The sequence below is a fragment of the Clupea harengus genome, chromosome 15 (genome assembly GCF_900700415.2).
Source record: "Clupea harengus chromosome 15, Ch_v2.0.2, whole genome shotgun sequence".
Lineage (NCBI taxonomy): Eukaryota > Metazoa > Chordata > Actinopteri > Clupeiformes > Clupeidae > Clupea > Clupea harengus.
This window is the reverse complement of record NC_045166.1, coordinates 22,962,073-22,988,398: the sequence shown is the minus strand read 5'-3', so window position 1 is coordinate 22,988,398 and position 26,326 is coordinate 22,962,073. Positions and strand designations below refer to the sequence as shown.

Here is a 26,326-nt window from a genome sequence, read left to right as displayed (position 1 = left end):
CTTTTCGTGGTAAAATATACAATTTTACACATTGTTCTAAAAATTTCTACTTTCACAAAAAAAACAGACGACTCACACTACGCGATGAATTGTCACCTCACTCAAAGCTACGTGTGCTGGGCTTTCATATGTAGTAATTTGAGAATCAAAGCTATGTGTGTTGGGCTTTCATATGTAGTAATTTGAGAATAGGTCAAATTAAAAACACCATTGAGCACAGTTCTTTAACGACTCATCTTAAAGATGAATCTTAATTTGATGCCTTGGGTTGGTAGGCCTAGTCATAAAACCTCAGGAGCATTTTCTTAACACAGGCCAATTGCAAGCTCTTATTCAGTCTATTTAGAGAAAGCTGCAATTCAATGCAATTTAGCGGAGATTCTCAATCGCAATTTCTGCGAACACCGTGAGAGAATGTTAAATGGAATCGTCCGTTCTGATGTGGCATATAGAATGGCGGAGCATCTTTGCATCGAGGGACGTGATACTATATACCCAAGCATCTTTATACATGAATGAGAAAGAGTAATACAAAGCAATTGAGAGATAGATAGAGAGTAATACAACGTGTAAATAATGATCTCGTTATTCATGTGATCATAATGGTTTCTTTGTAATACATTTTATGAAAAGTAGTTAGGCTTGACAAGCATATGTTTATGAATTCCATGCTCCTATCCCACCCGAGACTGCAGAGAGGTGTAGAGAATGTATTAACTCTTTGTTGTCATTAGATTTGTGCCATCTGCTGGCCATATTTACCACTACAACCAAAACAAATAACTCTTAAAAACAAAAAAGACAGAAGAGACTGGACACTAATTTCTACAAAAAACTAGGTATATGATTTATTTTTTCATGGCATGTCATACAAGCATACAATAAACAGGATGACTCAAAAATGTGCAAGTGCGAATTGGCCTTTAGGGTGGGGGAAAGCTGAATTTGGAAATGAACAGAATTTTGTTTGCTTGAAATATTGTGATGTTAACAGGGTCTTACATTGATGACCACATCACTGAGGAAAAATAAATTGTTTGACAAAGACAACCATTTGCACACTAACCAGTCCACTGAGCAAAACTGAGGTTTACAGTAGTACGCTGGACAATTATCAATTATAATAACACAGAGCATAACATTTATCAGCATAAATGGACAAGGAAGTATATTCCTTTCAAGGCTGGCAAACAAGAATGCACAATTCTCTATTTACAGACCAATAAAAGACCACATTTTCAAATAATTTCCTTTTCCATCTCTAACTCAGTGGTTAATAATGCGTATTTTACAGTATAAAACAGACAAGATAATGTGGTGCACCGATCAACCACAGATTAAAGATTTAAAAATTGTACTTACATCACCAAAATGGAATGTTTATTCTTCTGTTGTGCAAAAAAGAGACATTCCTGCAACTACAAGTCAACATTCTATGAAGGAAAATGTTGTCATGGCAACTCTTGAAAAAGAAAAGAAATGAGAAGTAGGAGGTCCCTTTATTTTTCCACAACCACTCACGCTGAAGAAAAAAAACACAAACGAAGGAAGGAAAGTTATGTTGGTTTGTTGGATGTACTTAATAGCCCACTACTTCTGTATAAGCGTCTTTTTTACTGATTCTCTGCTTAGGACAGTTTTGGAGAAGAGCACAAGACCTCCATGTACTAGTCTCTTCACCCATCATCCAGCTGTGGCGGAGTCCATCGGAGGTGTCCTGATGTTGCATAGCCCGTTTCCGATGGCAACAGTTGTCTGGTCTACGTGGTTGGGGATGGGACGGAGGGGGCAGGCCGGGGCCGAGTCAAGTGTGAGATCCTGGGGACATCATCCAACCTCGTCTCCCAGCCATGGAGGAGGAGGAGGAGGTGGAGGCAGAGGGGGGGAGGCTGGTTAGGAGCCCTCCTTCTTCTCCTCCGCCTCAGGACTCTTGGTGGCATTGCAGGAGGATGAGCCCTCGCCTCCTTCATTTCCGTCATCTGGGGAGTGGACACACACACACACACACACACACACACACACACACACACACACAAACACACACCCACAAGACATCTACTGTAATACAAGTGATGTCAGCAACAACACAAAATGTAATTAGTAAAAAGAACCATAAAGGGGTAAGGAATCCTTTAATAATTTACCAACAGCAAATGACATGCTGCCCTTTCAGTAGTGTAGAGCAAAATTAAATCGCTAAATGACTGTTATATGGCTATCAAAGATGTAATCAAATGTAACCTGCAATAATCGATGACAATCAAACTCAACCTGCAATATCTAAAATATTAAATATATAAATTTATAAAATATATAATTTTTCTTTCCCAACCTGCTATCAATATAGCATTTTGTACCTCCAGCAAAAGCATGATATTACATAACAACCTCTGAGAATGGCACTATGCAGTAAACAGGGAGCACCCTTTACATGCATCACAAAACCAGCCACACAGGCTGTCAGGAAACTTGGCACTTTGTTCATCCTCACCCTCTCCTCCTTTCTATGTTATTAAAAAAAAGGGGGGGGGGGTGGTGTCTGAGTGCATTACTATTCACCAGACAGCCTTCGCAACACTGTTTCTGATGCAAACCTTTGGGGAGCGTCAGCTGGCAAGACACAGATTTACATTTTTTCTTTTGCTTTTATGGAGGACTGCTTCGAGCCGGCGATCAAATGCTTCGCTGCTTTGATAATCACAAGGTCTAACGGGGCCTCGACGATCAAGGCTTCGCTGATACATGCAGTTATTTCACTATGCAGATGCCGCTGCACAAGGATTCCCACCGTTTGACTCCAAGGTTGGGCTTCTGTTGCTGGCTGTGTGTCTGTGTGTGTGCCTGTCTGAGTGTGTGGATCAGGGAGACCTCGTCTTTTGTGTTGTAAAGACTGAGAGATAACACCAATGAGAATTAAAGCATATAGCGAGGTATGCAAAGGCGTAGGCTTAACCGATGTGAAGCAGAACAAAGAACTAGAACATAGAACATAGAACATAGGCAGACTGTTTTAGTGCTATCCAAGCCACGCCTCTGGCAACCAGAATTAAGTGTTATTTTATTAAAGTGTGTACAGTTCAGTATTTTTAACATGGTTAAAAAGAAACATGTTTCAGCTACATTTAGGGTGTGTCATTTCACTTAGGATGTGCAATTTCTTTTTTTTTAGAAGAAAAGAACCCAACCACAGAAAATCGTTATGTACATACGCTAACTAAAATGACTCACGTCTGACCACTTATTATCAGAGAGACGAAGTTTTCATCTAGTGTCTTTACCAAAAAACCCACATAACTGTTAGGGAATGTTTGGTGCTTCATTCACAGACAGTGAAACACAATGTACCCACAATGCACGTGCAACATGTACAGAATCAGAAATGAGCACTGGAGAGCAAAAATAATTCAAACCCTGCTTCATTTTATGTTTCTTTTTTGTTTGTTTGTGTCACTCTCCTGATTTCGTAACTCTGCTTGCCAGTGTTAGGTGTGAGTCGTACCGGAAACAGACAACTCGGCTAGTTTCTCCTGAAGTTCCGAGCCTTCGGGCCCGGCGTTGGCCCCTAGAATGTCGGGCATGGCATTTCGTCGGCCTGTCCGTCCTGTCGAGGCAAAGTCTGTGACAACGGGTTCCACATCAGTCATCGCTGTGTCCTGTCCTCATAGCATAGTCTGCAACGAAGGACACATTAAGAGATAGGGTCAATGACATATGGTTCAATAGATTAAACTTCATATTCACCTGTAAGCTCCTGTAAGTACAGTTGGCCCTAGTGAATAGCACCTGTAGTATCCACAAAACATACCAGCGAGAACTACCTTCTTCCACTGTTGTAACGGCGAATGACTGCTACAAGTAAGACTTGGAGCCAAGTCTAAGACAAAGATTTTAGACTGATGTTATTTGAACTGCCAGAGAGCTTTCTAAATCATCTTGTTGTTTTATTGAATCCCTGTCTTCATTTTATATATGAATTGTGCCATTTCTACAGCTTTTCGGTTGCTATGGCTTTCTGTCGCCTCAGGGGCAGGTTGATTTGTCAAATAAAATGACTATGTGTCAGGGTAGTTTGTAAACACTGAGATAATATTTTTTCTCTCTTGTCATAGGTAAAGATAGATAAAAAGAGATGACCCCATCAGTATCTCCAGATTTTCTCCTTGTGTGGTACAACACTCATTTTTTCTCATCATCCAAATCAGTTAAGACAAAACAGAGGTTTGACTGTTTGTTAGTATATGAAGCACATTTCATATACAAAGTGTTCTTTCATCCTGCATATCCTACAGAGATCTTATTAATCCCCATTTTTTTTTTAACCCACACAGCGCTGTTCACCCAACCACAGAAGTGATTTCCATGGCAATGCAATTTTACAGAAGCCTCTGGGTGCCAAGCTCTGACAGCTAATGATTTCTGAAGACCGTAATGAGCACTTTTCCCCCCGCAGTTTAAGATCAATAAGTTACTCCACTCCGCAAATGCATTTTCTGCCCATTCAGTTTAAACAAACGCCTTGTCGATTCTCCTCAGCCATGTTTAACTGTTATCAAACCGAAAAACACTGCAGCGTTAATTGACAGTGCAGGGAACGGTGTACAGTTAGCCAGTAGATGGTGCTGTTTCTGTTCTTCGTTACACATCTTTTTCTCAGTCTCTCTCTCCCTCACTGTGGCCTCCCAAACCATCTCTCCCTCCCTCCCTCCCTCTGTCTTTCTCTCCCTCTCCCTCTCATTCTCTCTCTCTCTCTCTCTCTCTCTCTCTCTCTCTCTCTCTCTCTCTCTTTCCTTCTCCCCTGTTCCCTCTGCTGAATTGGTGCAATAAAACACCAGCCTTATATAATTGCTGTGAGTAAACACGGACCGTCTGTCTCACATTGCTGACTCGACCCAAACCCCAGCAATACACCCTGATCAATACGGCAAACTATAAACTGCCGAGGCCACATGAGTTCTACTGGGAGAGATCCTATGTATCCAAGACATAAACTATGAAATCTTCAGGGACACCGAAGACATGTTATGGAATTTTTGTTCAGTTATTGCTGGGGGGGCGGGGGGGGGGGGGGGGGCAAACACATTCACACACCCAAGTGAGAGAGCGGGCTAATCAATCCGGGGTTGTGCTCTGGCCATATGTCCCTAATCACTAAACAGCGAGCCGTGATTGTGCAGGCTGTGTTGTGTTGGCCGCCACGCAAATGGCAGATAGGCGTGACCAGTCCCTCCGAACCCATTACCCCAATCAATGACCATTACCAGCATCAGGGCTTTTCCAGCACCCAGAGTCTGTCAGATTCCCAGAGCCCATTTAAAGTCTTTACATAATTCTCAGTTTTGAATTGCGCATATATATACTGTATGTATATATATATATATATGAAAAGAGGGAGAGAGAGAGATTCTGTATGGTGTTATTGACAGAGGGGGTGCAAGCAGTGACCAAAAACCAGCCTTTGTTTACTAAAAGCAATCTGAAGGGCGGTTAGTTCACCCGGTTGCACTAATCCGCTTCCAGAAACACACTATTACAGACACACACACACACACATACACACATATATACAGAAGCAGAGAGAGAGAGAGAGAGAGAGAGAAATTGAGAAAGAGAGAGAGAAGAGGACGGGATGAGCTTTGACATGTAAGCGAAAACCCCCTCCAACCATTCAAACAGATGGTCCCGCTAGCCCTAAATGAGGGAAAAAACCGCGCCGCAGCATTGGATAATCACCCATAGGATGACACAAGATTTAGAATTTAATCAAACCCCATCAGTCAAGAGAGGGACGCTCTTGCGATAGGGACGTCTGCCAGGAGCTATTTCTGACTGCCGCTACCTCCGCCAGGCTTAGCACCTGGGGCACCAGAGCCAGATCTCCCATCAAGGGAGGTCTCAATCACACCGGCGCCCAGCTGTATCGCTACCAAACGACCAAATCACAAGAAACATCTCCTTCATCTCTGGATAAGAGAGAGAGAGAGAGAGAGAGAGAGAGAGAGAGAGAGAGAGAGAGAGAGATTACAGGAAGGAGGACTGGCAGCAAGGTGTTGACTGTCATGACACCTTACTGATGGAAATTCCTGACGTGACACTGCAGAACTTGAAGACAGCAAGAACTACGGCTATCCCCGGCCTTGGTTATTCTAAAACAAGATTTGCAGCCATGAAACTCAGGAATGAGATATTTATGAACACATCCATATAAAAAAGACAAAAATAAATGACTAAAAACTAGGCCTTCACACACCTGAAGTGGGAGGAATGTGGGAAGAAGCATGTGGTCAAGGTCAATGTCAAATCTATAACACAGAGTCCTATGCATCACTGTATTTCATAAACCAACAACAATAAATGAGCAAATTGTTGTAACTCGTGTACATTTTGGGTAATGCGCTTCGTCGAGCGCGACAGTGAGTGGAAACACTGCAGTATTTGTATTACGATGCTAAGATGTAACGTTGCACAAGTGAACCAGACAGCTTTTCTCAGCTGATGCATACACGTAAAGGAGCGATCGTGAATGTTTAGGAAAACCCCATACCCATGCCAGCATGTGTGACTGACAGAGCACAAACACAGAGAGGGGAGGGGGGGGGGAAAGACAAGGGTGTTTTTGTTGTTTTGGTTTGGTTCCAAGAAGAGGCTTTCTCTTCCCATGGAGACGGTGCCCTGAACCCAGCGGGGAGCAGCCTGGTGGCACTGGTGACTGGCTTCAGCCCTACCCAAACCCTAGGCTTTGCCAAGGCTAATGGGCGGAAAGAAAGAGAGCAGAAATGGTGAGAGTGAGAGATAGAGAGAGAGAGAGAAAGGGTTAGTGAAAGAGAGAGAGAGAGGGATAGTTAGTGAAAGAGAGAGAGAGGGGGGGTTAGTTAGTGAAAGAGAGAGAGAGAGAGAGGGTTAGTTAGTGAAAGAGAGAGGGTTAGTTAGTGAAAGAGAGAGAGAGGGGGGTTAGTTAGTGAAAGAGAGAGAGAGAGAGGGTTAGTTAGTGAAAGAGAGAGAGAGGGATAGTGAAAGAGGGTTAGTTAGTGAAAGAGAGAGAGAGAGAGGGATAGTTAGAGAGAGAGAGAGGGTTAGTTAGTGAGAGAGAGAGAGAGGGATAGTTAGTGAAAGAGAGAGAGAGGGATAGTTAGTGAAAGAGAGAGAGAGGGTTAGTTAGTGAGAGAGAGAGAGAGAGAGATAGATAGTTAGAGAGAGAGAGAGAGAGGGATAGTTAGTGAGAGAGAGAGGGTTAGTTAGTGAAAGAGAGAGAGAGGGGGGGTTAGTTAGTGAAAGAGAGAGAGAGAGAGAGGGTTAGTTAGTGAAAGAGAGAGAGAGAGGGTTAGAGAGAGAGAGAGAGAGAGGGATAGTTAGTGAGAGAGAGAGGGTTAGTTAGTGAAAGAGAGAGAGAGGGGGGGGTTAGTTAGTGAAGAGAGAGAGAGAGAGAGGGTTAGTTAGTGAAAGAGAGAGAGAGGGTTAGTTAGTGAAAGAGAGAGAGAGAGAGGGTTAGTGAAAGAGAGAGAGAGAGGGATAGTTAGAGAGAGAGAGAGAGGGTTAGTTAGTGAGAGAGAGAGAGAGAGAGATAGTTAGTGAAAGAGAGAGAGAGGGTTAGTTAGTGAAAGAGAGAGAGAGAGAGAGGGATAGTTAGTGAGAGAGAGAGAGAGATAGTTAGTGAGAGAGAGAATTTGAATTTGAATTTGAGAACAAATGGGGATGAACCGAGAGTGGACAGACCAGGAGGCACAGAGAGAGAGATACAAAGAGCCAGAAAGATAGAAGGAAAGAGACAAGGACAGGATGAGAAAAGTTAAGATAAGAGACGAAAGGGAAGAAAGACGAAGACCAAAGAGTGAAAGAAAGCGAGTGAGGGACGGATAAGGTGGGGGTTGCCGGCCAGGCTCCCGCCAAGCACCACCCAGCCGCCAGGCGCTGCCGTCTGCCAGGATGCAGCAGCTTGTGTGTGTTTGCTGGAGACTCTCACCCTCCCACTGCTCTGCGGAGCTGCAGCTCGGCTCCATACGGCTGGGTCCTGCCACCACAACACCACACTCAGGCTCGGCACACGCTCAAACAGTCCTGACAGCACGAATAGTACACGCGTTCTCTCGCTCACACACACATACACACACACAAGCACTTGTCACAGCAAACGCTATCGCAAATGCCCCTAATGGATCCCACAGCATAAACCAAACACCCTGCTCACAGCACACAAAACCCACAAACACTTACTTTTTTTCTTTCTCTCTCTCATACACACACACACACACACATGCTGTGTTCCATAAATAAGACAGAAGTGCTAATACACAGTATATTACTACAGCTTTATCTTTTGTGATGTGCAGAGCAGCCATCGTGGATTCTGAAGTCGGGGTTGGTGAGGTTTGTCCGACTTTCCGGGTCAAATGGAAGGCACCAATACACATACACACAGTGAGAAGAACTTGTCACAAACTACACACACTACCACCAATGTCCTTCAATGTTCAATATCACCACAGCACGCCTTAAACACACTCCTCACAGCACAGAAAATACACACACTCTTACCTCCTCTCTTTTTCTCTCTCTCTCACACACACAGACACGCACACAGAGAAGCACTTGTCACAAACAACACACACTACCAGAAATGCCCCTCACAGAGCCTACAGGATGCATCCAAAAACCCTACTTAAAGCACAGAAAACACACACACACACACACACACACACACACACACACGGAAACACTCCCCAGGCAACACATAACACAATGACTCAAAGGCCCCACAAGAATGCTCCTCAAACCGACAAGTAGACAAAACGAACAAAAGTAAAAGTCTCCCAGGCTGTAAACCACATGTCAAAATACCTACTTTACTCTACACATCAAAACACACACTCGTGCCAAAGCACACACCTACTGAACAACCTACTGAAAACACACTGCACTGACGTCACCGGACGCGACAACACGGTGCACTCCAAAATCACTCTTCCTACACTACACAGTACACCTTTGTATCTTCCAATGACATGTGTATCAGACCCAAAGGACAGATGTTCAGCATATTTTTTTTTAAGGAAATCATTGGAGGTGAGAACTTTGGACATTATAGCTAACATTTGTGTTGTTTATGTCTGCTATCTGTTTTTATTAGTGTTGGCTCACTTGGTGCCCTAGACGAGTGCACAATTTGGTACCCCCTCCACTCCCCCCCCCCTTCCCAATTAAAACTGCATTCTGTGGTCTCCATTGTCTATTCCAGTAAACCGTTAATTCGCGTGGTGAAACCAAACCACTAGCATTGAAGGAGGCAGGACTTGTAGAATATGCTTCCATTCAATTTCATTCGTTCATGTAGCACCATTAGCAATGGACAATGTCTCGAGATGCTCAAGATACAGAGACCAAGGCCTGGACCCACCGGAGAGCAAGCGCATGAGTGGCAAGTGGTGTGCAACAGGGTGGAGACCTTGGGCAAAACCCAGCTCAGTGGGCCTGGGCCACCTTCCCGCCGAGGCTGACTTCGGAAATGAACCATCACTGGTGTCAGGGCACATGGTGTACAAGTTATCAACATCTAGAACATATATTATAGTGGCGGTGAAAGTTATATTTTCCATATGATAGTTTATAAAAATCAATGATGTACAGTGCACTAGATGTACAGTGAGCTTTGCGTTTGATAGCAGGGACCAAAAGAAGAGAACAGCATGAAGAGAAAAAGCAGACGGGGTGAGCTGATGGCTGGCTACAGACAGACAGGCCATGCATGGTGATGACTACCGCTCAAAAAAGTATTAGGATAAAAATAAACTGACCTTACAATCCAATCCCCCAAGAGTATGTGCTTTAGAACATGGATTTATGGCCATTTCCAAAAACAATGCGAGCAAACAAACCAACAAAAAGTCACATACAAATGTTTATCGCTACTTAATCCAGCCAAATCCGTGATGACTGGCACTGAAACAGCTTGCCCAGAGGGAGCAGTGTCTTGCACAGCTGCATGGAAAGCCCAAACCAACCCTACCCTCTTCGCCACTTTTTGTATAGAGAAATCAGAGCATGTGGCAACAATGATCCCTTCTGACATGCATGTGGATAGGAAGTTGCTCGACAAGGGAAGTAATGTTCACTCTGGACGTGTATCTTAAAGAAGCTGCAGAATAACCAATTCAAACAATTAAAAATATTTTCACACTGTCAAATGATGTTCATGAGAACTTCATGAAGCCACAAACAAATAATAATAAAAAAGCAAAGCACAAATGACAAAATGTTCTTTAAAAACTTCTATTCTTTCTAATTCTGAGTTGAAACTTTCTTGAATGTAAAAAAAACGTACCAGATGACCACAATCTTTCCATCTCTTTTCACACTGAGAGATCCATATTCCTTTTTAAGCCCTTCAAGGCTAAACCAGCACAAGTAAATAATATGCATGGATTATGTCCTGATTGCTCTAACCTTGGACACAACCCTGGAGGAATTATGAATAATGAATTGTGGCGCTTTGATGTTTTGTGTTAATCAAATGTTTAAGACCTCACACACTGAAATAGAGTCGGTGCAAGTTGCAACAGGAGCCCAGAGATCAAAGCAGCTGCCTGATTCCTACTACACTTCATGGCAATTTAAAAATAAACAATGTGATGAAGTGGCACTCCACCAAAAAAGGTATGATTGCTCATCGAGGTTGGTTTTTAATGAGTCCTTCAGATGAAGACGTGGCTTTTTAAAACATCATGATACTTCAGTAATTACATAAACACCACACAATGCATTCAGACAATAGGAAACAAGTAAGCTTCTTTTTTTTTTTTTTTTAATGCATACATACATGCAACACAGGAGAATAGAATGTATAACTAAATCAACAAACAGAAATAAATAAATAAACACTTTGGACCCCTGGAGTCTTTTCGACAACAAATAAGATTAGGTAGGGAGAGAGAGAGAGAGAAAAAAAAATAAAACCTGAAGTAGAAGCAGTGGATGAATCACGGTTACGGTTTTGCTTTCTGGCCCAAGGACATGAGACAGATCACATTCGATTTTCCACCACACAGAGGTGGTCTGTAGGGCCCAACACACTCCTCTCTCTCGCTCTCTCTCTCTTTCTCTCTTTCTTTCTGAAGAACTCCAGAAAGTGTTGTTGCCAAGGTGACAATAAAAAAGCTAATGCCATTTAGCTTGACCTGACTTAACAAAGTGACAAGTAAGAAAAAAAATCTCAGGCCCATATTGGAGGCTCCCCGTGGAAAACTGAACTTGACCTTGTGGAGCGATTAGAACAGCGACTTGCTCATCTATGGAGAGTGACTTAGGGTTTTTTCTCTTCTGAGTACCGCCATGGAGGAAGAGGAGGAGGACAAACCACTCATTCTTTTCCTGCACCACAGAAGATCATTAGAGCAGGCAAACAGAGAGTCGGAGAACGAGAGGGAGGAGGGAGGGAGGGAGGCCACTTCATTGTATAGAAACACAGAGAGAGACAGAGCAAAGCGAGGGAGAGGGACAGAGAGAGAGAGAGAAAGAGAGAGAAACTGAGAGACAAAGACCATCTCAAAGTAAGAAAGACACACAATGTGTTTATTAATTTCTCAGAGACAGAAAAAGAGAGATGGATGTAGAGAACAGTATCAGAGAGAGAGAAAGAGAGACAGAGAGAGAGGAGAATTATTATTATTTTTTTTTTTATTAATTATCATGTTGACAAAGCCATCTGTCCTTGTGCCGTCTTGAGTGCGGAGCTTCTGTCTGGCAGATCTCTTCGCCTGACCACCATGGCGTCACCTCCACTGACCAGCAAATAGAGACCTGCCTGCATCCTTCCCTCAAAACAAACCCTCCTGGTGCCACGCATCCCGTCAATCACTGTCAGTCTGAACAAAGACAAGATCCAATCGACAGCCACATGGTCCTCCGTGATAAAAGCAAAATGGTAGTTCCGGTTTATTTTGATCTACAAAGAAGGGCCATTCTTCTGAAAAGCTTGCAGGTTTGTATTGTGTGTCCCTTTCTTATCTTTCATGACAAATGCCATTTTGTTTGTTTCATGCTGATCACAGATCACTATGGTGCCGAGGGGTTTTCACCTTCAAAGCCAGCAGACCTCTCCCAGGTCACACTGGGAAATGCTGACAAACCCGATGCACAGAGGAAAAAAAGAACTCCTAAATTGAAGTGATCTTCATGGATTCTTATTCAGCGGGAGCAGAGATAAGCAGTCAGTATCTCCTTGGAGAGGATTTAAAAAGAGCTCTAAAATTCACTCCAGCAGCTGTGGTGAGAGAGAGCACAGATAGGGGACACAGGGGCCTTACGAAGCACGGAGAAGAGGAGTTTTTCCACGGAGGGAGCTGTGAAATCGAATCCTCAAAAAAAAAAAAAAAAAAAACATAAACACAAACACAAACTCTCCCCTGTCCTCATTCCTGGGCTTATCTCCACAAGTCTGCTGGGAAGATTGTTTTCTTTTCTCATCTGATGACCAGGTCACCTGGGATGGCTGCTATGAAGGATTGAAGTATGGGGGAGGGTGGTGAAGTGTCACATATCATAAGACATGTAAGTAAAGACTACAGTAGCATAACCTATAAGCAATCCTGTAACCAAATTGATCATACACACACTATCAATGCAGAATTCTACCAAAGTTGCATTATATTCTGTCAATAAAATCTCTGGTAATATTACAATTTACAAAATGTGGTGATAGACAGAAATAATAAATAGGTGATTTTAATGATCTACAGAACTTTCTGGATCATTTTTGCTATTGTTACTGGCCTACATCAGAGGTAACAGCAGTGACATCAATGACATTAACGTTAAAGGAAATCTTTGCTATTTTTCAACCTGGGCCCTATTTTTAGGTCTTTTTGGGTCCAAACATTTACTAAGTACAATTAACGACTGAAATCTGTACAACTGTAGAAAATGACGGCTTATTCCAAACAGATTCTTACTTGAATTAATTTGTTTGTTTTTCTATCATGGAATTGTCTGTAATCGTCTACAGTGTTGCAAGTAAACTAATATTTCAGACCACTATTTTGTTTTCTTGTGGACGACGGTCCGATGTAGAATAGCCAGGGCAAGCCACAGACTAATCTAGTCTACAAAGTGAGGGTTTCATTTTGCCAGTGTAGATAAGAAATTATTGTAAAATTGTACATTGCAGCGTAATGTAGTGTCAATACGTGTTGATTGATTTTTAACAACACCAGTCTGAAAACTTAATAGAAATATCTGATAGTCTTTATTAGACCTACAGTGTTGTGCAGGAGTGTAGTGTAGGATTTGACCATTTTTAGGATATGCTATGACTGCAATTAGGACAATAGTCTTTCTGAAAACACATTTCCAACATGAAGAACCATTCACTTGATGTAAAGATTCAATACAAAGTCATGGTTCTTCATGGAACCATGACACCATGTCAAGAACCATTTAAGAACCTTTATTTTTAAGAGTGCAGGAAGGACGCTTCCTCACCTCAGCAGAGCTCTCAGGAGGTTTACAGTGACACAGATAAGTGGATGAGCGAGGCAAAGTAGAACTGGCCCAGGAAGGCCGAAATCAGCATAACGGCTTGTGCAACACCATTCTCTCACTCTCTCTCAGTCTCTCTGTATTCCCTCTCTCTCTTTCTCTCTCTCACACACACACTCACACTCATACACACTCATTTCTCTCACTCATGCATTCTCTTGCTTCCATTTTCCATTTTACCTTATCTTCAGTTCTATCTGCTTCTCTCTGTGCTGCTAGATGCCTCATCTCAGTGTTGTTGTCCCCTCTCTCTCTCTAGCTTTCCCCCCTGTTTTGCTGCCTGGTTCCATTTTCCTCTATCTATCTTTATTTTTTTGGGTCTGTTTTTCATTATTGTTTTGGGTTCCGGTCATGCACGCCTCCAGAACTTTGCCAGGGAGAATACACAACCTTACAGAGCTTACAGAGAGACAAAGTCCAGCGCCCAGTCCTCATCTCCATACCCATGCATCCCTCCCTCTCCGGTAACAGCACGTGACTCAGTCTGGGACTATAAAAAAAAAAAAAAAATAAACAACAAAAACAGCAAAGGCTGCATATGCATATTTCCTTTACTGCTTCACTAGGCAAGGATCATCAAATCCTTCTTCCCAACACACACACACACACACACACACACACACACACACAAACACACACACACACACACACACACACACACACACACACACACACACACACACACACACACACACACACACACATACACACACAGAGGAAACCTCTACATTTCTCTTCAAAGACACGTACGGTTGTTATGCTGCAGCAGATAGCTAAAACTTCTCCAACAGTAATGACTGAATACTTCAGAGTTGACCCAGAATCCTTTCAGAGCTAACCGACCTGAGAGAGAGAGAGACTCTGATTAGACCGCCCGAGAGCCTGCTAAATGGGCGGTTCCATGGTAACACGACACAATTTCAGATGTATTGTAAGGTTTAATAGAATGGCACAAAGTCACTCACACACACACACACACACACATATTGTCAGATATGTGTCTGTAACTCTAATGGCATGGGAGCTCAACAGTGGAGTCTAGAGGACAAAGACACAGGAGGCAATGAGGAGTTTCCACTACTCCAGAGAGACGGCACCACAGGGCCAAAGGATAACATGACTACTGAAGGGAATACCACTGGCTCTGTGGACACACAGACAATGCTGGCACATACAGTCAATGCAGCAGTGTGAATCTTATCCATACCCCGTGTCTCTGTGTGTGTGTGTGTGTGTGTGTGTGTGTGTGTGTGTGTGTGTGTGTGTGTGTGTGTGTGTGTGTGTGTGTGTGTGTTTGTGTCATCTGTCATCTGCAGTTCGGCTGTTCCAGTCATTTCCTTAGATGCTTACAGGACACGACTGGATTAAGATCACCTAAATCTCACTTCCTATATTAGAGCACTGCTCAGGAAGCTGTACTCATAAAGTTAATCACCGCCTCACAGTCCGAATGGGCCGCCTACAATCCTGCATGTATTAGTGTTAGAGCAATGCATTCCAGAAACCATTGCCTATTAACCTATGTGAATTCAATGGCTCCCTATTACCCTCTGGTTAGCCCAATTGTGCGGCTGAATATGTAAATTCTAATTGGTTCACTGGTGCAAAAGGCAAAACAATTACCCTAAACCTTCCCAGAAAGACCTCCTATTGCCTTTTTGAGCACCGAAGCATCCTGGTTTGGGACATTTATCATAAATACTTCTGACAGCAGTAGACATTTTAATGATGTTACAACTGCTCGCTGAGTATTTGGTTTTCCGTCTACTGACGTTTGGGTGAGGAGGAGAACTGTATTTTTCTTTTCTAGTTTTTGGAAACACACTGCTCGGAGTGTACATGACAGCTTATTACTGTAAGTTGATTTCTTCTGTAAGCGGGAGGAGTATAGTACTCTGTATGCAGGGGCAGGACCTCCCGCTGTCTCTGGGCCTCAGGAGAACACCGCTCGGAGCAATGCTCTTTGACTGTCAATCACATATCACCACTGACAACGCCCGGGTCCCGTCTTATGAATAAAACACTGTTCGTCCAGCCTCAAAGCCTCCATCTTGGGGGAGGAGGGGGGGTTGGGCCTACATGCCAAGTTTATATTTAGTTCATGGCTCCTGCGTTTGGATGATAATGAGAGTCCACACAGTATGTTCCCATCTCTGTGATCAGCAACACCAGGCATAGAGCATTCCGCTCTCATACAACAGATGCCAAACATGTGAAGGACAGGCTTTGTTTTGTGTGAAGAAGATGTTTTCTTTTTTTTCTATGTGTTTCTATGTTTCGGTGTTCTATGCTTCAGTGTACTGAACTGAATTAAATTGAATTGAAATGCTGTATCTGAAACAAGACTTGTCTCTTTGCGTAGCTGTTTTCTTGGAGTTTTAATGGTACACAGGCTTCATTCATTGAAATTTAAGCACAAGAAGAAGACAAGCTGAAGTGCTGCTTGCTTGTATGGCTCTCATGGCGAGAGCACACCCATCAACGCCTTTTCACACAAGCATTCACACACTTCTAAAAACAGCAAACGCTTTCACTGAGGCAATCGAGTATTCAATCACAACACAAGAGATAGAGAGAGAGAGAGAGAGAGAGAGAGAGAGAGAGAGAGAGAGATGGTGCATGCTCAGAAGGGAAACAAACACTCTTAGCTGGCAAGTTGAAGATGAAGGGCAGGTTAGCCGGATGAGAGGGCTTAATCTTGGCCTATGTTTAGCCTAGCCCAGCGATTGGAGGAGACAGGCCAAAGCTTTTCTTTTCCTTTTCTTTTTTTAAAAAACACAAGCGGGCCAGGCAATCAATGGGCATATATCCACTGCGTGATTCATCCCCCTTAAGACCATTTATGCCCCCATTAGAAGGTTTTACACATCCTGTCTTCATTTTTGCTATCCAGCTCAGAAGCACAGAAGCACAAATCCGTTCACCCGAAACATTCACCCCAACCCACCCCACAACCCCTCCAGCCGCCTACCCACCCCTACCATGAGAAAACGGTTTCACTTCTGGCTAACTGCCCCACTAAACAAACAAACAACGGCTCCTTATGGGCTAAATCAAATGATTCACCAGGAGGCTCTGTGCTGGACGTTGTTGAATCTACCCCACACATCTAGTTGTGTGTGTATATAAAAAAAAAAAACAGTTCACAGTCCCAAAGTCCATCTGTGGCATCCATGAGAATAGCTCAAATCCCTATTTGGACAGCTGAGAGGGATGTAGTGTTTGGCAGAATGCACAGGAACCCGATTTGGAGGTCACTAGCTTGAACTGGGACACTCAGGGACTTGCATGGGAACCAGCCAGCCAACCACATGCACTACTGGTCCTTCATAGGCCTCTTTAAGATTTTAGCATTATAAATCTCCATGGTTACTGGCGATTGAAATTCATGAGCGTCTCCAAGTCTAGGTCTGGATTGAATGTGATTAACAAGCAGATTGAGTGACAGCGTAATAGTACACGTCACTGGTGGGGTCAGTAAGAACATTTTGATTTCCTACTGGGAAATAACACCCGGCTGCACAACAGTATTCTATCAAGCAGGCCTCCCCTAAAGCCACTCTCTGTGAGGACTGATAGCAATGCTCATGTTATTGCCACAGCTAATCTAGGAATTGCAATGAACACAAAAATCACAAAAGAAATTTAATGGGAGCAATGAAAGGTTTTTTTTCAGAGACATTGTTATGAGAAAAACAACCGATGTGAAAAACAAAAATAAATACTGCAAATAGCTCAACACAAACTGGTGTTAAATGGTAAGCTTTTGGTGCAAGGTTGGCATGTGAGTGATAGTGTTTGTGCACTCTGGAAAATAAACATGGCTCCATTATGCTGACTCATCCTCTCAACCCCCAGAAGGGAATAAGCCCCAACTGGGAGAAAGGGTTTGCGTTTTCTGCTCTACATGCTATGATGCGCTACGGCTACGGCTCTGGCTAACATACAGTACCCAATGTGATGGTTGGGGAAGGGAGAAAAAACGAAATACCCTGAAGGGGGGTTTGTTACCATCCTTTTCAACTTCTGCAGTCAATTGGATATCTTACGCCGCTTTGAAAGCAAGCAACCACCATCTGCCTCTTAACACATCAATGGACAACAATTGAAACTGAGTCCAAAATTGGTCACTGGAGTGGAACAGAAAGGAAGAAGAAAACAAACAATTAAAAGCAAACAAACAAAACTGGGCTGTGTTGTGATTCAGAACATGTCGAGAAGATGACCTGCCTGAACACTGTTGCCAAAGAGACGTTAATAGATTCCACTAACTCAATTTCACAGCAATCAATAACCAATGACAGGCCAGGTAAATGCACAGGAGGAACGAAAATATTGAACGAAACAAGATTTAATGAACTCAAAGTATCATCATTGTCCTCTGCTCCCTTCCATTAGTCTGAGAGAGAGAGAGAGAGAGAGAGAGAGGGAGAGAGAGAGAGAGAGAGAGAAGGAGAGGGAGAGAGACATGTCTGTTCCTGCTCCTTTGCTTCGCCTTACCCCCTTCTCTCTCTCTCTCTCCGAGCGGAGGCCAACCTTCCCTGGACGACTCTGTGTCTTTTAGGTGACCTTCAGGAGTTGCAGAGTGAGAAACCACCCGCAGATTGATGTGTCTCTTTATGGCAGCCGGCACCACAGGATGCAACAGGAGGAGGCGTGCACCAGGCATCGGTGAAGCGGAGTGACACTGAAGGGCAAAAGCCCCCAGTCACGCCCAGCGCTCAGGGAGAGGCGGGGGCCCTGACCTGGGTCTCACAGGAGCCTGAAGAGGGTTTTTTACAAGGGGAAGTACTACCAGGTCTGTCATGGAAGTCACTCCTACTCATGCACAAACACCTTGCCTCACCTGTCTCCTTCTCATCACCATAAATCATCATCACCATCGTCTTTACTGTTACTGTTATTATTATTATTATTATTATTGACTTGATACTAATTGGTCATTCGTCAAGAAAAAAGAGAACATGGACTCGCTGCAAAAACTGAGATGATTGATATGGAAATGAGCTTCTATATTTGAAAGCGTCTGATGAAAGATTCAGAACGCGATTACATAACTGGAGCGTTATCGATTCTGAGAGGGATTCTCGTGAGTTGCCTTCGCTGTGATCTTCACAGCTTTGTTACCTGATCGTACTAAGACTGTTTGCAGCTAGCAAAGTGGCAGCAGGAGCATTCATGCTCTGGCATAGTGGCAGCAGAAGCGTTCATGCTCTATTTCCCAAAGGCTTTAATAAATAATTCAAACCACGTTCCCCCAAGAGAGCGATTCGGCGAGAGATCAATTTCCAGGATCCCTTTGAATTCGATGCTTTGTACTGCTCTGTAAATCCAGATGCAATTACATGTGCAAACAGTGATGGCTTCTGTTGGGGGTCAGAATAACAGAGAGTGACACGGGTGAAGGACCCAGCATCATTAACATGTAAGGGCACACAAAAATGTGTCTTTGTTAGTTGTAAACTAAATGATATTACAGCACTGTGATGAAACACATCAATGGGGTTAATATTGACAAAATGTACTAGCAAGGCCGATGCTGACGCTGAGTCAACCATTCTCCATGTCCTTTTATCAAAATTATGCAGTGGGCGGAGTTAGGCTCACAGCATAAAAGATAACAGCAATTTATAATATTTGCTTGGCTGTTACCTCACACAAACGACAGCAGAGAGAGAAAACGGGAGTCCCCACGTTGTGATACTGGCGAATCTCAGTACAAAGCATCTTGTTGAACAGCTTTGTCTGTGACGGAGTAGGGGGAAGCTGAGGGACATCGATGGCCCAGATTGACTGAGAAGAGGGAAGAGGGGGGTGGTGGTAGTAGGCTATTTTTAGCCCCGGTCGTGATGAGTTGTTCAAATCCAGTGATTTAGGATAACAGAGCAGGATCTACAGTCATGCTTTATTGCCCCATGCAGACGCAGACTTTACACAAGGTGGGGGGGGATGGGGGCAGGATTATGCCCTTGCTTTGTGGTCTATAACCCTCCTCCCAGACACACACACAGACACACACACACATACACCAACCTCACACCACTCAATATCACTGCCACCACCACCACCTCATGAGGGATATCCCAGTGAGGCAAAGCCGGAGGGGATGGGTGTAAACACACACAGACACACACACACACTCACACACACACACACACACACACACACACACACACACACACACACACACACACACACACACACACACACACACACACACTAAAGGTCACATGAGGGGGTGTGCTCGAGAAAGTGTTGGCAGATTTGCTGGCAGATTTGCAGTGCAGTGGGTCTCCTTCCTGAAGACGAGCAGCCAGCAACTGAGGACATGTGCTACTGAAAATAAGGAAAATAGACATCCAGTTGTTCTTTAACATTTAGTAAAGCAGTATGTCCAAGAGGGCTGCTGAGAACTGCCATTTGCATGGCAAACCCACTCTACACAGTCTGCTTGAGACTCAAGCACTATCCTAGAGTAGCTGACGATCCGGCCCGGTCCTTCCAGGTCCTGATCCGTGTTTATTCTCTGTTGTGGGCGTGCCATGTTCCTTGCCTCTGCACTCCATGTCCTGCCTGGATCCTGCCTGGATCCTGCTCTTAACAGCATCTGAGACTGATGTGCTCATCAGCAGCAGTATTTAAACTCGGCTCGGTGGATCACTCATTGCTGACTCGTCTCACCTCTGAAGCTCTGTTCATGTGTCTATGCTTTGGTTCCTTGTTTTTGACTTTTGACTTTGTATCAGGAGTACGACTTTGTCTATTGTTTTGCGGCCTATCTTTGTCTATCTGTATTTCTTTTTCGAAAGAGTATCTTGGACTGCATGTTTTCTCTGCCTGGTCTGTGAGTGCACTATTTTTTGCCCTGTTCGTGTTCTCTGGCTACTGTTTGTTAAAGCTCTCTGGGTTCCCTGTTCTGACCCGTGGTCATGTATTATTGTGGATGATCATTGTTAAACTGTCTTGCTTCAAGATTTCCTGTTTTGCTGTTCTGGTAAAAGAAACTCATTAAAAACCCCAAGCTCATTTTACAAGATCTTGTCTACTGTCCGCTTTTGGGTCCGAGCTCACATCTCTGGCCTCACAGATTAGTGAAACTCTAACTCTCATTAATCAGGCCCTCTGAGAGAGAAATAATAGAGTCAATCCTCAGAGAGAGTTTTGTGTTCCTTGCAGATCATGGGAGGAGATTTCAACGCCCACTTGCCTCTGTGTGCCTTGTTTTATTGACCAGCTCAAGAGAAGCACTAACACGGAGTTATACTGTGCCCACATAGCAACGCACTGACCAATTAGTATGATGCAGAACATCGGGGGTAGGGAGGCCAGGCTAAGTGGGAAAAGGAGTGCAGACATTCTTCTCAGAAGGCACAGAAGAAAGAATCCAACACCTCTTCTCTCTGTTCTCTCTGTGTGTGTGTGCGTGTGTGTGTGTGTGTGTGTGTGTGTGTGTGTGTGTGTGTGTGTGCTCTGTGTGTGTGTGTGTATGTGTGTGTGTGTGTGTGTGTAGGTGTGTGTGTGTGTGTGTGTGTGTGTGTGTGTGTGTGTGTGTGTGTGTGTGTGTGTGTGTGTGTGTGTGTGTGTGTGTGCGTGTCTGTGTGTGTGTGTGTGTGTGTGTGTGTGTGTGTGTGTGTGTGTGTGTGTGTGTCACAGAACTGAGCTTTCAAATACAGAGATGAGCCATCTGTCTGTGGAGGCTGGAGCTCTGAAGCTCCATGTACTGTTACTGCTTCTCCTGCCAATCTTTCCAGATGTTTGGTATTAAAGACTAGTAGTTAATGATTCTCACTGGCTATCCGTCCGAGAACTGAGGATTTGTGCATTTTAACAGTTGCCTTACCAGTTGTCAGTTGCCCTTTCACCACCCAGAAAAATACAAAAACGTTCCACTTCCATACTATGTGTGTAAACGTATGTAAACATACTGCACTATACTACACTTGCACTATACTGTATTATAATCAAATGTGTTCTACTGTATTATACTGTACTCTACTGTGCTCTACTGTACTGTGCTCTACTGTACTGTGTTCTACTGTATTATACTGTACTGTGCCCTACTCTATTGTGTTCAACTCTAATGTGTTCTACTCTATTGTGTTCTACTCTATTGTGTTCAACTCTAATGTGTTCTACTCTAATGTGTTCTACTCTATTGTGTTCTACTCTATTGTGCTCTACTGTATTATACTGTACTCTATTGTGTTCTACTCTATTGTGTTCTACTCTAATGTGTTCTACTATATTGTGTTCTACTGTACTGTGCTCTGCTGCATTATACTGTACTCTATTGTACTGTACTGTAGTCCACCTGCTACACTCAGGCTTGAACAATATAAACCTGGAGCAAAGAACAACAAAGGAAAATATATAAATGGCAGCACAAGGCACTGGCTGCTCCCTTGAGCACAATTAAACACAATGGCAGCCAAGCACCGTTTCAAATGTTCTGCCTTCAGCCGAGCCAATTAAGCGAGTGGCAACCCCAGTGGTGGCCACCAGGCACGTGGCAAGCTTTCTATTTGCCACACACCATGACATGACAGGGGCACACTGAGGATTGAGGACCCTGATTTGCCGCAACGGTGGATGAGCTTCAAGACCTCCATTGCTGAACTGAGAGCACATCACAGACTGTCTGAGTGGTTAGCGAAAACAGCAACAGCTGATTGATTCTTATCTACTCTAAAATGGTTTCATAGAGTAGAATTGAGATTGAGAATCTGTGCCAATTGAATTATGAGAGAAAAAGTTGCAAATACTGTAGCTTATTAGTTTGTTAGCTTGTTGAGCATGTCATCACAGATAGTCTGTATGTTTAGGGAAAGATAACATCACAAAGCAATGACTTATCAGGAAAAGAGACAATTACCACCTCGATATTTTGCCCAGGGGATAACACATACACAGTGATGGCATTGGCAAACACATTACATCTTTCTCTCACTATCCCTCCCCCCACCACACACAATACAGACACATGCACACAGACAACACATTTTTTCAACCTCACTGATTTTTTGAAATACTGGATGATTCATATGCCACAAATGCAAATAGCACAAGTGCACGTACGGAGCAGAACAAAAAGCCTGAAATCCAAACTGTTCAAGAGCCTTTCACCGCAATTGCACTCTGCTCCAAAATCACATTACAGTCTTGTGGGTAGGCCTGTATGTCAGAGCAATGATCTTGAAACCAAACCTTTCAACTTTACATTGGGGAGTTGTGGTGCAAGCGGTACACCCACACACAGGTCCACGTGCCCACAGGGACCACAAGTCCGCCTTGTGATGAATTCCCGATCCCCCTCCCGATCCCCCTCCCAGTCTTTCTCCTACTCATATCCTGTCTCTCTTCATTGTCCTATCTCAACTAAGACAAAAACAATTACACAGCTTTGCTTTGCCACCAACTCGTGGGTGACATTTATTTACGTTGGGATTTCAGAAGACAGGCTTGGAACTTGATTTCAAAAGGAAAGGTTTGTGGAGAGTGATTCCTAAAACTCCAAGTCCAGTAGTACTGCTCTGTTAAACTACAACCATATTGTCAGATCTAATTTGGAGGCAAAACCCAATTCAGAGTTAAAGGGGATTTTCTGAAAGAATGACCATGACACAAATTGCTGTATGCTTTCAACCCAGGAGTGAAATTCAGAGGGTAAGATGTGGAGGGATAGTGCTGTTTGTAGGGGGTGGGGGGTAGAGTAGGGGAGACAGGGTGGAGGGGGTTGGGGCAATCAGAGCCATGTCTGTTCGGGTAAACTTTGCCCAGAGCGTATGAAATGTGGAATGGCTCGCTACGTGTCCCCAGCAACTTCAGCTGTCACTATCCATATACATTAGCATCTTGTCTACTTTTAGCATCTTCACAGCAGTGCAGTTCATCTCGTCCCCCTTCCCCCATCTCTCTCGTCATCGACGTCATAATAACACAATGCATGCTCTCTTATTAAAATGGATGAATAATGCAAGCAATTTGTCAAATACAAAACACTTTCTTCACTAATGGTCTGTAATGGGTTTCGTGGAGAAAATGGCTGTATCATGCTGTAACATACCGTTCCATAAAATGTTTCCCATTTTCCCATTGAATGTTTCCATATTCAGTATTTCTGGGTAGCTTTTACAATGTCCCCGCCATTGCCAAACACACAGCTCAAGGATTCTTATATCACTAGTATTCAATACACTGAGTCAAAGGAAATAACAAAAAGTGGCTGAGTGGTTAGATGTTGGTGGCAGGTGGTATAAGTGCTCAAAAACCTGAAAATACAATACAATACACCTCTTATGGCTCGAATAACATACTCTCTTCTGGATGACAAAGACAACATTTATGAGTGATGCATTTCTGTGTAATAAATCATGTGTGGTGTCATGTTGTTGTTCCACAATAGATGCCATGTTGTGTAGCTGCATATTTCATGATAAAATATTAGGTGATCTTGAATGTAGGTGGTGTGATATTTCCCTTTTCCCTGTGATTTAACAGCAATGCACTGTACTTGGGTTCAACATCAATCATCAAGCTGCAATAGGAACTCATTTAAATGACTTCAATAACATAACAAACTGAAAGAAGACAGCCATAAGCATTGTTAAAAGAATGCCAACAAGACCCGATGGTGTAATGTCAAGCTGAAAACAATGCTACAATCGATTATTAACACTCACTCCACACTAGAGCCCAAAATTGCGGTGCTGGCAACCGCCAGTTGGACCAACAACAGTCTAGTCTCCAAGGTCAGTAAGCATTCCACCTGCTGTATCCTACCTCCCGAACCTTTCCTAAATACCTGTCGTCCTCGGCTCAGGAATAAATTAATAATTTCAGCACCCAATCACAACTACTGTTTGGTGGGAACTGAGCATTCGACCTAAACATACAGACGGATTTACGATATGGCATATTCTTACATGAGCTCGTAATTGCATAAATGTGCTGAATTACAAAATGACAATCACGTCAATCATGGTCCATCCACCGACATCCAAACAGCATCAGTTATTTTACAAACAGAACAAGGATAATAATTTCCACTACTGAAATATTATGTGGCATTGCACAGTAATAATGTAGTAAATGAAAATGTATTTGCCTTGTTGTAATAACCTATGTGGAGCCTGTATAGAATTCATCAGATAACATTCATGGATTCAATAGCCTACGCTTCACACTGTACTAACGAAATGAGAAAACGCATTCCAAGCTGCGCAAGGCCAACACATTTAAATTTACGTTGAATGTACCTTGGGGGACAATTGAATGGTGGTTGCCATTTAATGCCATTCACTGGATTTATTTGTGGAGGTACAGAAGGAACGCAGTCTCTGACAGGCAATGGTAACAATGCCCATCTGGATTCTACACCTCTCCGTACAACTTGCAACCACAATTTGTGGTCACAAGAGAAGATATGATGACACTGGCACGTAAGGCTATGTAGAGAAAAGCAACTATCGCTTACCCAGTATACGCAGAACAGCAAGTGACAACGGAGATGAGATTTCACACTCCGATTCAGAAAACACACCGACTATCCATTAGGGCACTCTGTGCTCCGTCCATTCTCCTCGTGAATGTCTCTCACTCTGGCAGAGACTGAGATTAGTACGAGCACAGCTACCCCCGCGCCAGTGACATCACAGGCACATTCTAACGTGGACGCGCAGAGAGCGCAAACTGTCGGGTACGGATAAGAATAAGACGAGCTCACTGGTTACCCCATGTCATTGACTTTCGCGACCCAGCCTCAAGATTTTTTTGGAGCAAAACATTTCACCCTTCTGCTTCGAGAGGACGGGCCGTCAGGTTAATAAACGGTCTCACTCGTGATGTGTTTCTTACCTTTCCCCGATAACATTTCACTCTGGTTTCTACATCAGGTTAGGTTACTATATTATCAGAAGAGGATGCCCTATGTTTTTATCAAGAGTGTTTTGACCTAAAAGTTTTGAAGCTGAGACATTCCATTCCCCTGATGAAAAAAAAAATGAGTGTCCATTTGACTTGCAGTACTGACTGACTGACTGTTGCAGTAGAGATCAGCGATAACATTCTGAATAAGACATTTTTATACAGTTGTTGAAACCCAGAAATATGTAGCTCAAAGCTGTTGGCTTTATAACCCCCCTCTTATGAGCCGTTATTATTGTGAATAGAAAGTGGGTAGGCAACTGAGGGTGAGTTATTGTATTTATAGTATTTATAGGCTAGTGAAACCTGCCATTAAAATCTTCCGTTGAATCTAGTTCCCGCTCATTATGACACCCCTGGTCAAGACGACAGTCTTATCAGCAGTGGCCCCACATAAGCTCAGGTGTGGTGATGGATGATGCGCACTATGCGAACATGATTAAAAGTCAAGGGAGATGACATCACCTGCCTTAACTTGTGCAGCCTAAAATTGAATTGATTGATAAAATAAAACGTGCGGCAGGCCTGCGGGAGCCGAGCTTAATTATGCAGTGCGTGTGTAGACAGCCACGGTGAAAATTAATTTGCAAAGGTGTAATAGTGTTTTCAAATATGCATGCATTGCTTAAGATAGCACTGAGCACTGAGCTAACAGTATTCACTCTGACATAGCCTACTGTGTGTCAAAATGTAGAATGGCAATGTAGGCCTACAAGTGTTCCAAATAACATGTGTGGACAGAATTACATTAATTTAATATTTGAATACAGCAACAATCCAGAAGAGCCAGACAACTTCTCATCTGGTGATATTGCATATCTAATTTAATCAGTTAGGTAAAGCAGGAGCATATGTAAAATGTAATGAAACTGTTACACCA

At 43.3% G+C, this 26,326-nt stretch overlaps 1 protein-coding gene across 1 annotated transcript; it reads right to left on the bottom strand.

The window, feature by feature from the left end:
• Positions 1-1,686: 1,686 nt before the first annotated feature.
• pkib (protein kinase (cAMP-dependent, catalytic) inhibitor beta) lies at positions 1,687-25,552 on the bottom strand. The gene is made up of 3 exons (XM_012828699.3): positions 24,998-25,552; positions 3,500-3,671; positions 1,687-1,979 (listed from the first exon to the last, which is right to left on the bottom strand). The coding sequence occupies exons 2-3, from the start codon at positions 3,642-3,644 to the stop codon at positions 1,894-1,896; spliced, it is 231 nt and encodes a 76-aa protein (XP_012684153.1). The 5' UTR covers positions 3,645-3,671; positions 24,998-25,552; the 3' UTR covers positions 1,687-1,893.
• Positions 25,553-26,326: the final 774 nt, after the last annotated feature.

Bases quoted from the DNA above. Each gene is read 5' to 3' on its own strand.
- pkib (XM_012828699.3), bottom strand. From the start codon at position 3,644: ATGACTGATGTGGAACCCGTTGTCACAGACTTTGCCTCGACAGGACGG. The intron at 1,980-3,499 runs GTACGACTCACA...TCCACTCCCCAG, and splicing joins AGCCGAGTTGTCTGTTTCCG to ATGACGGAAATGAAGGAGGC.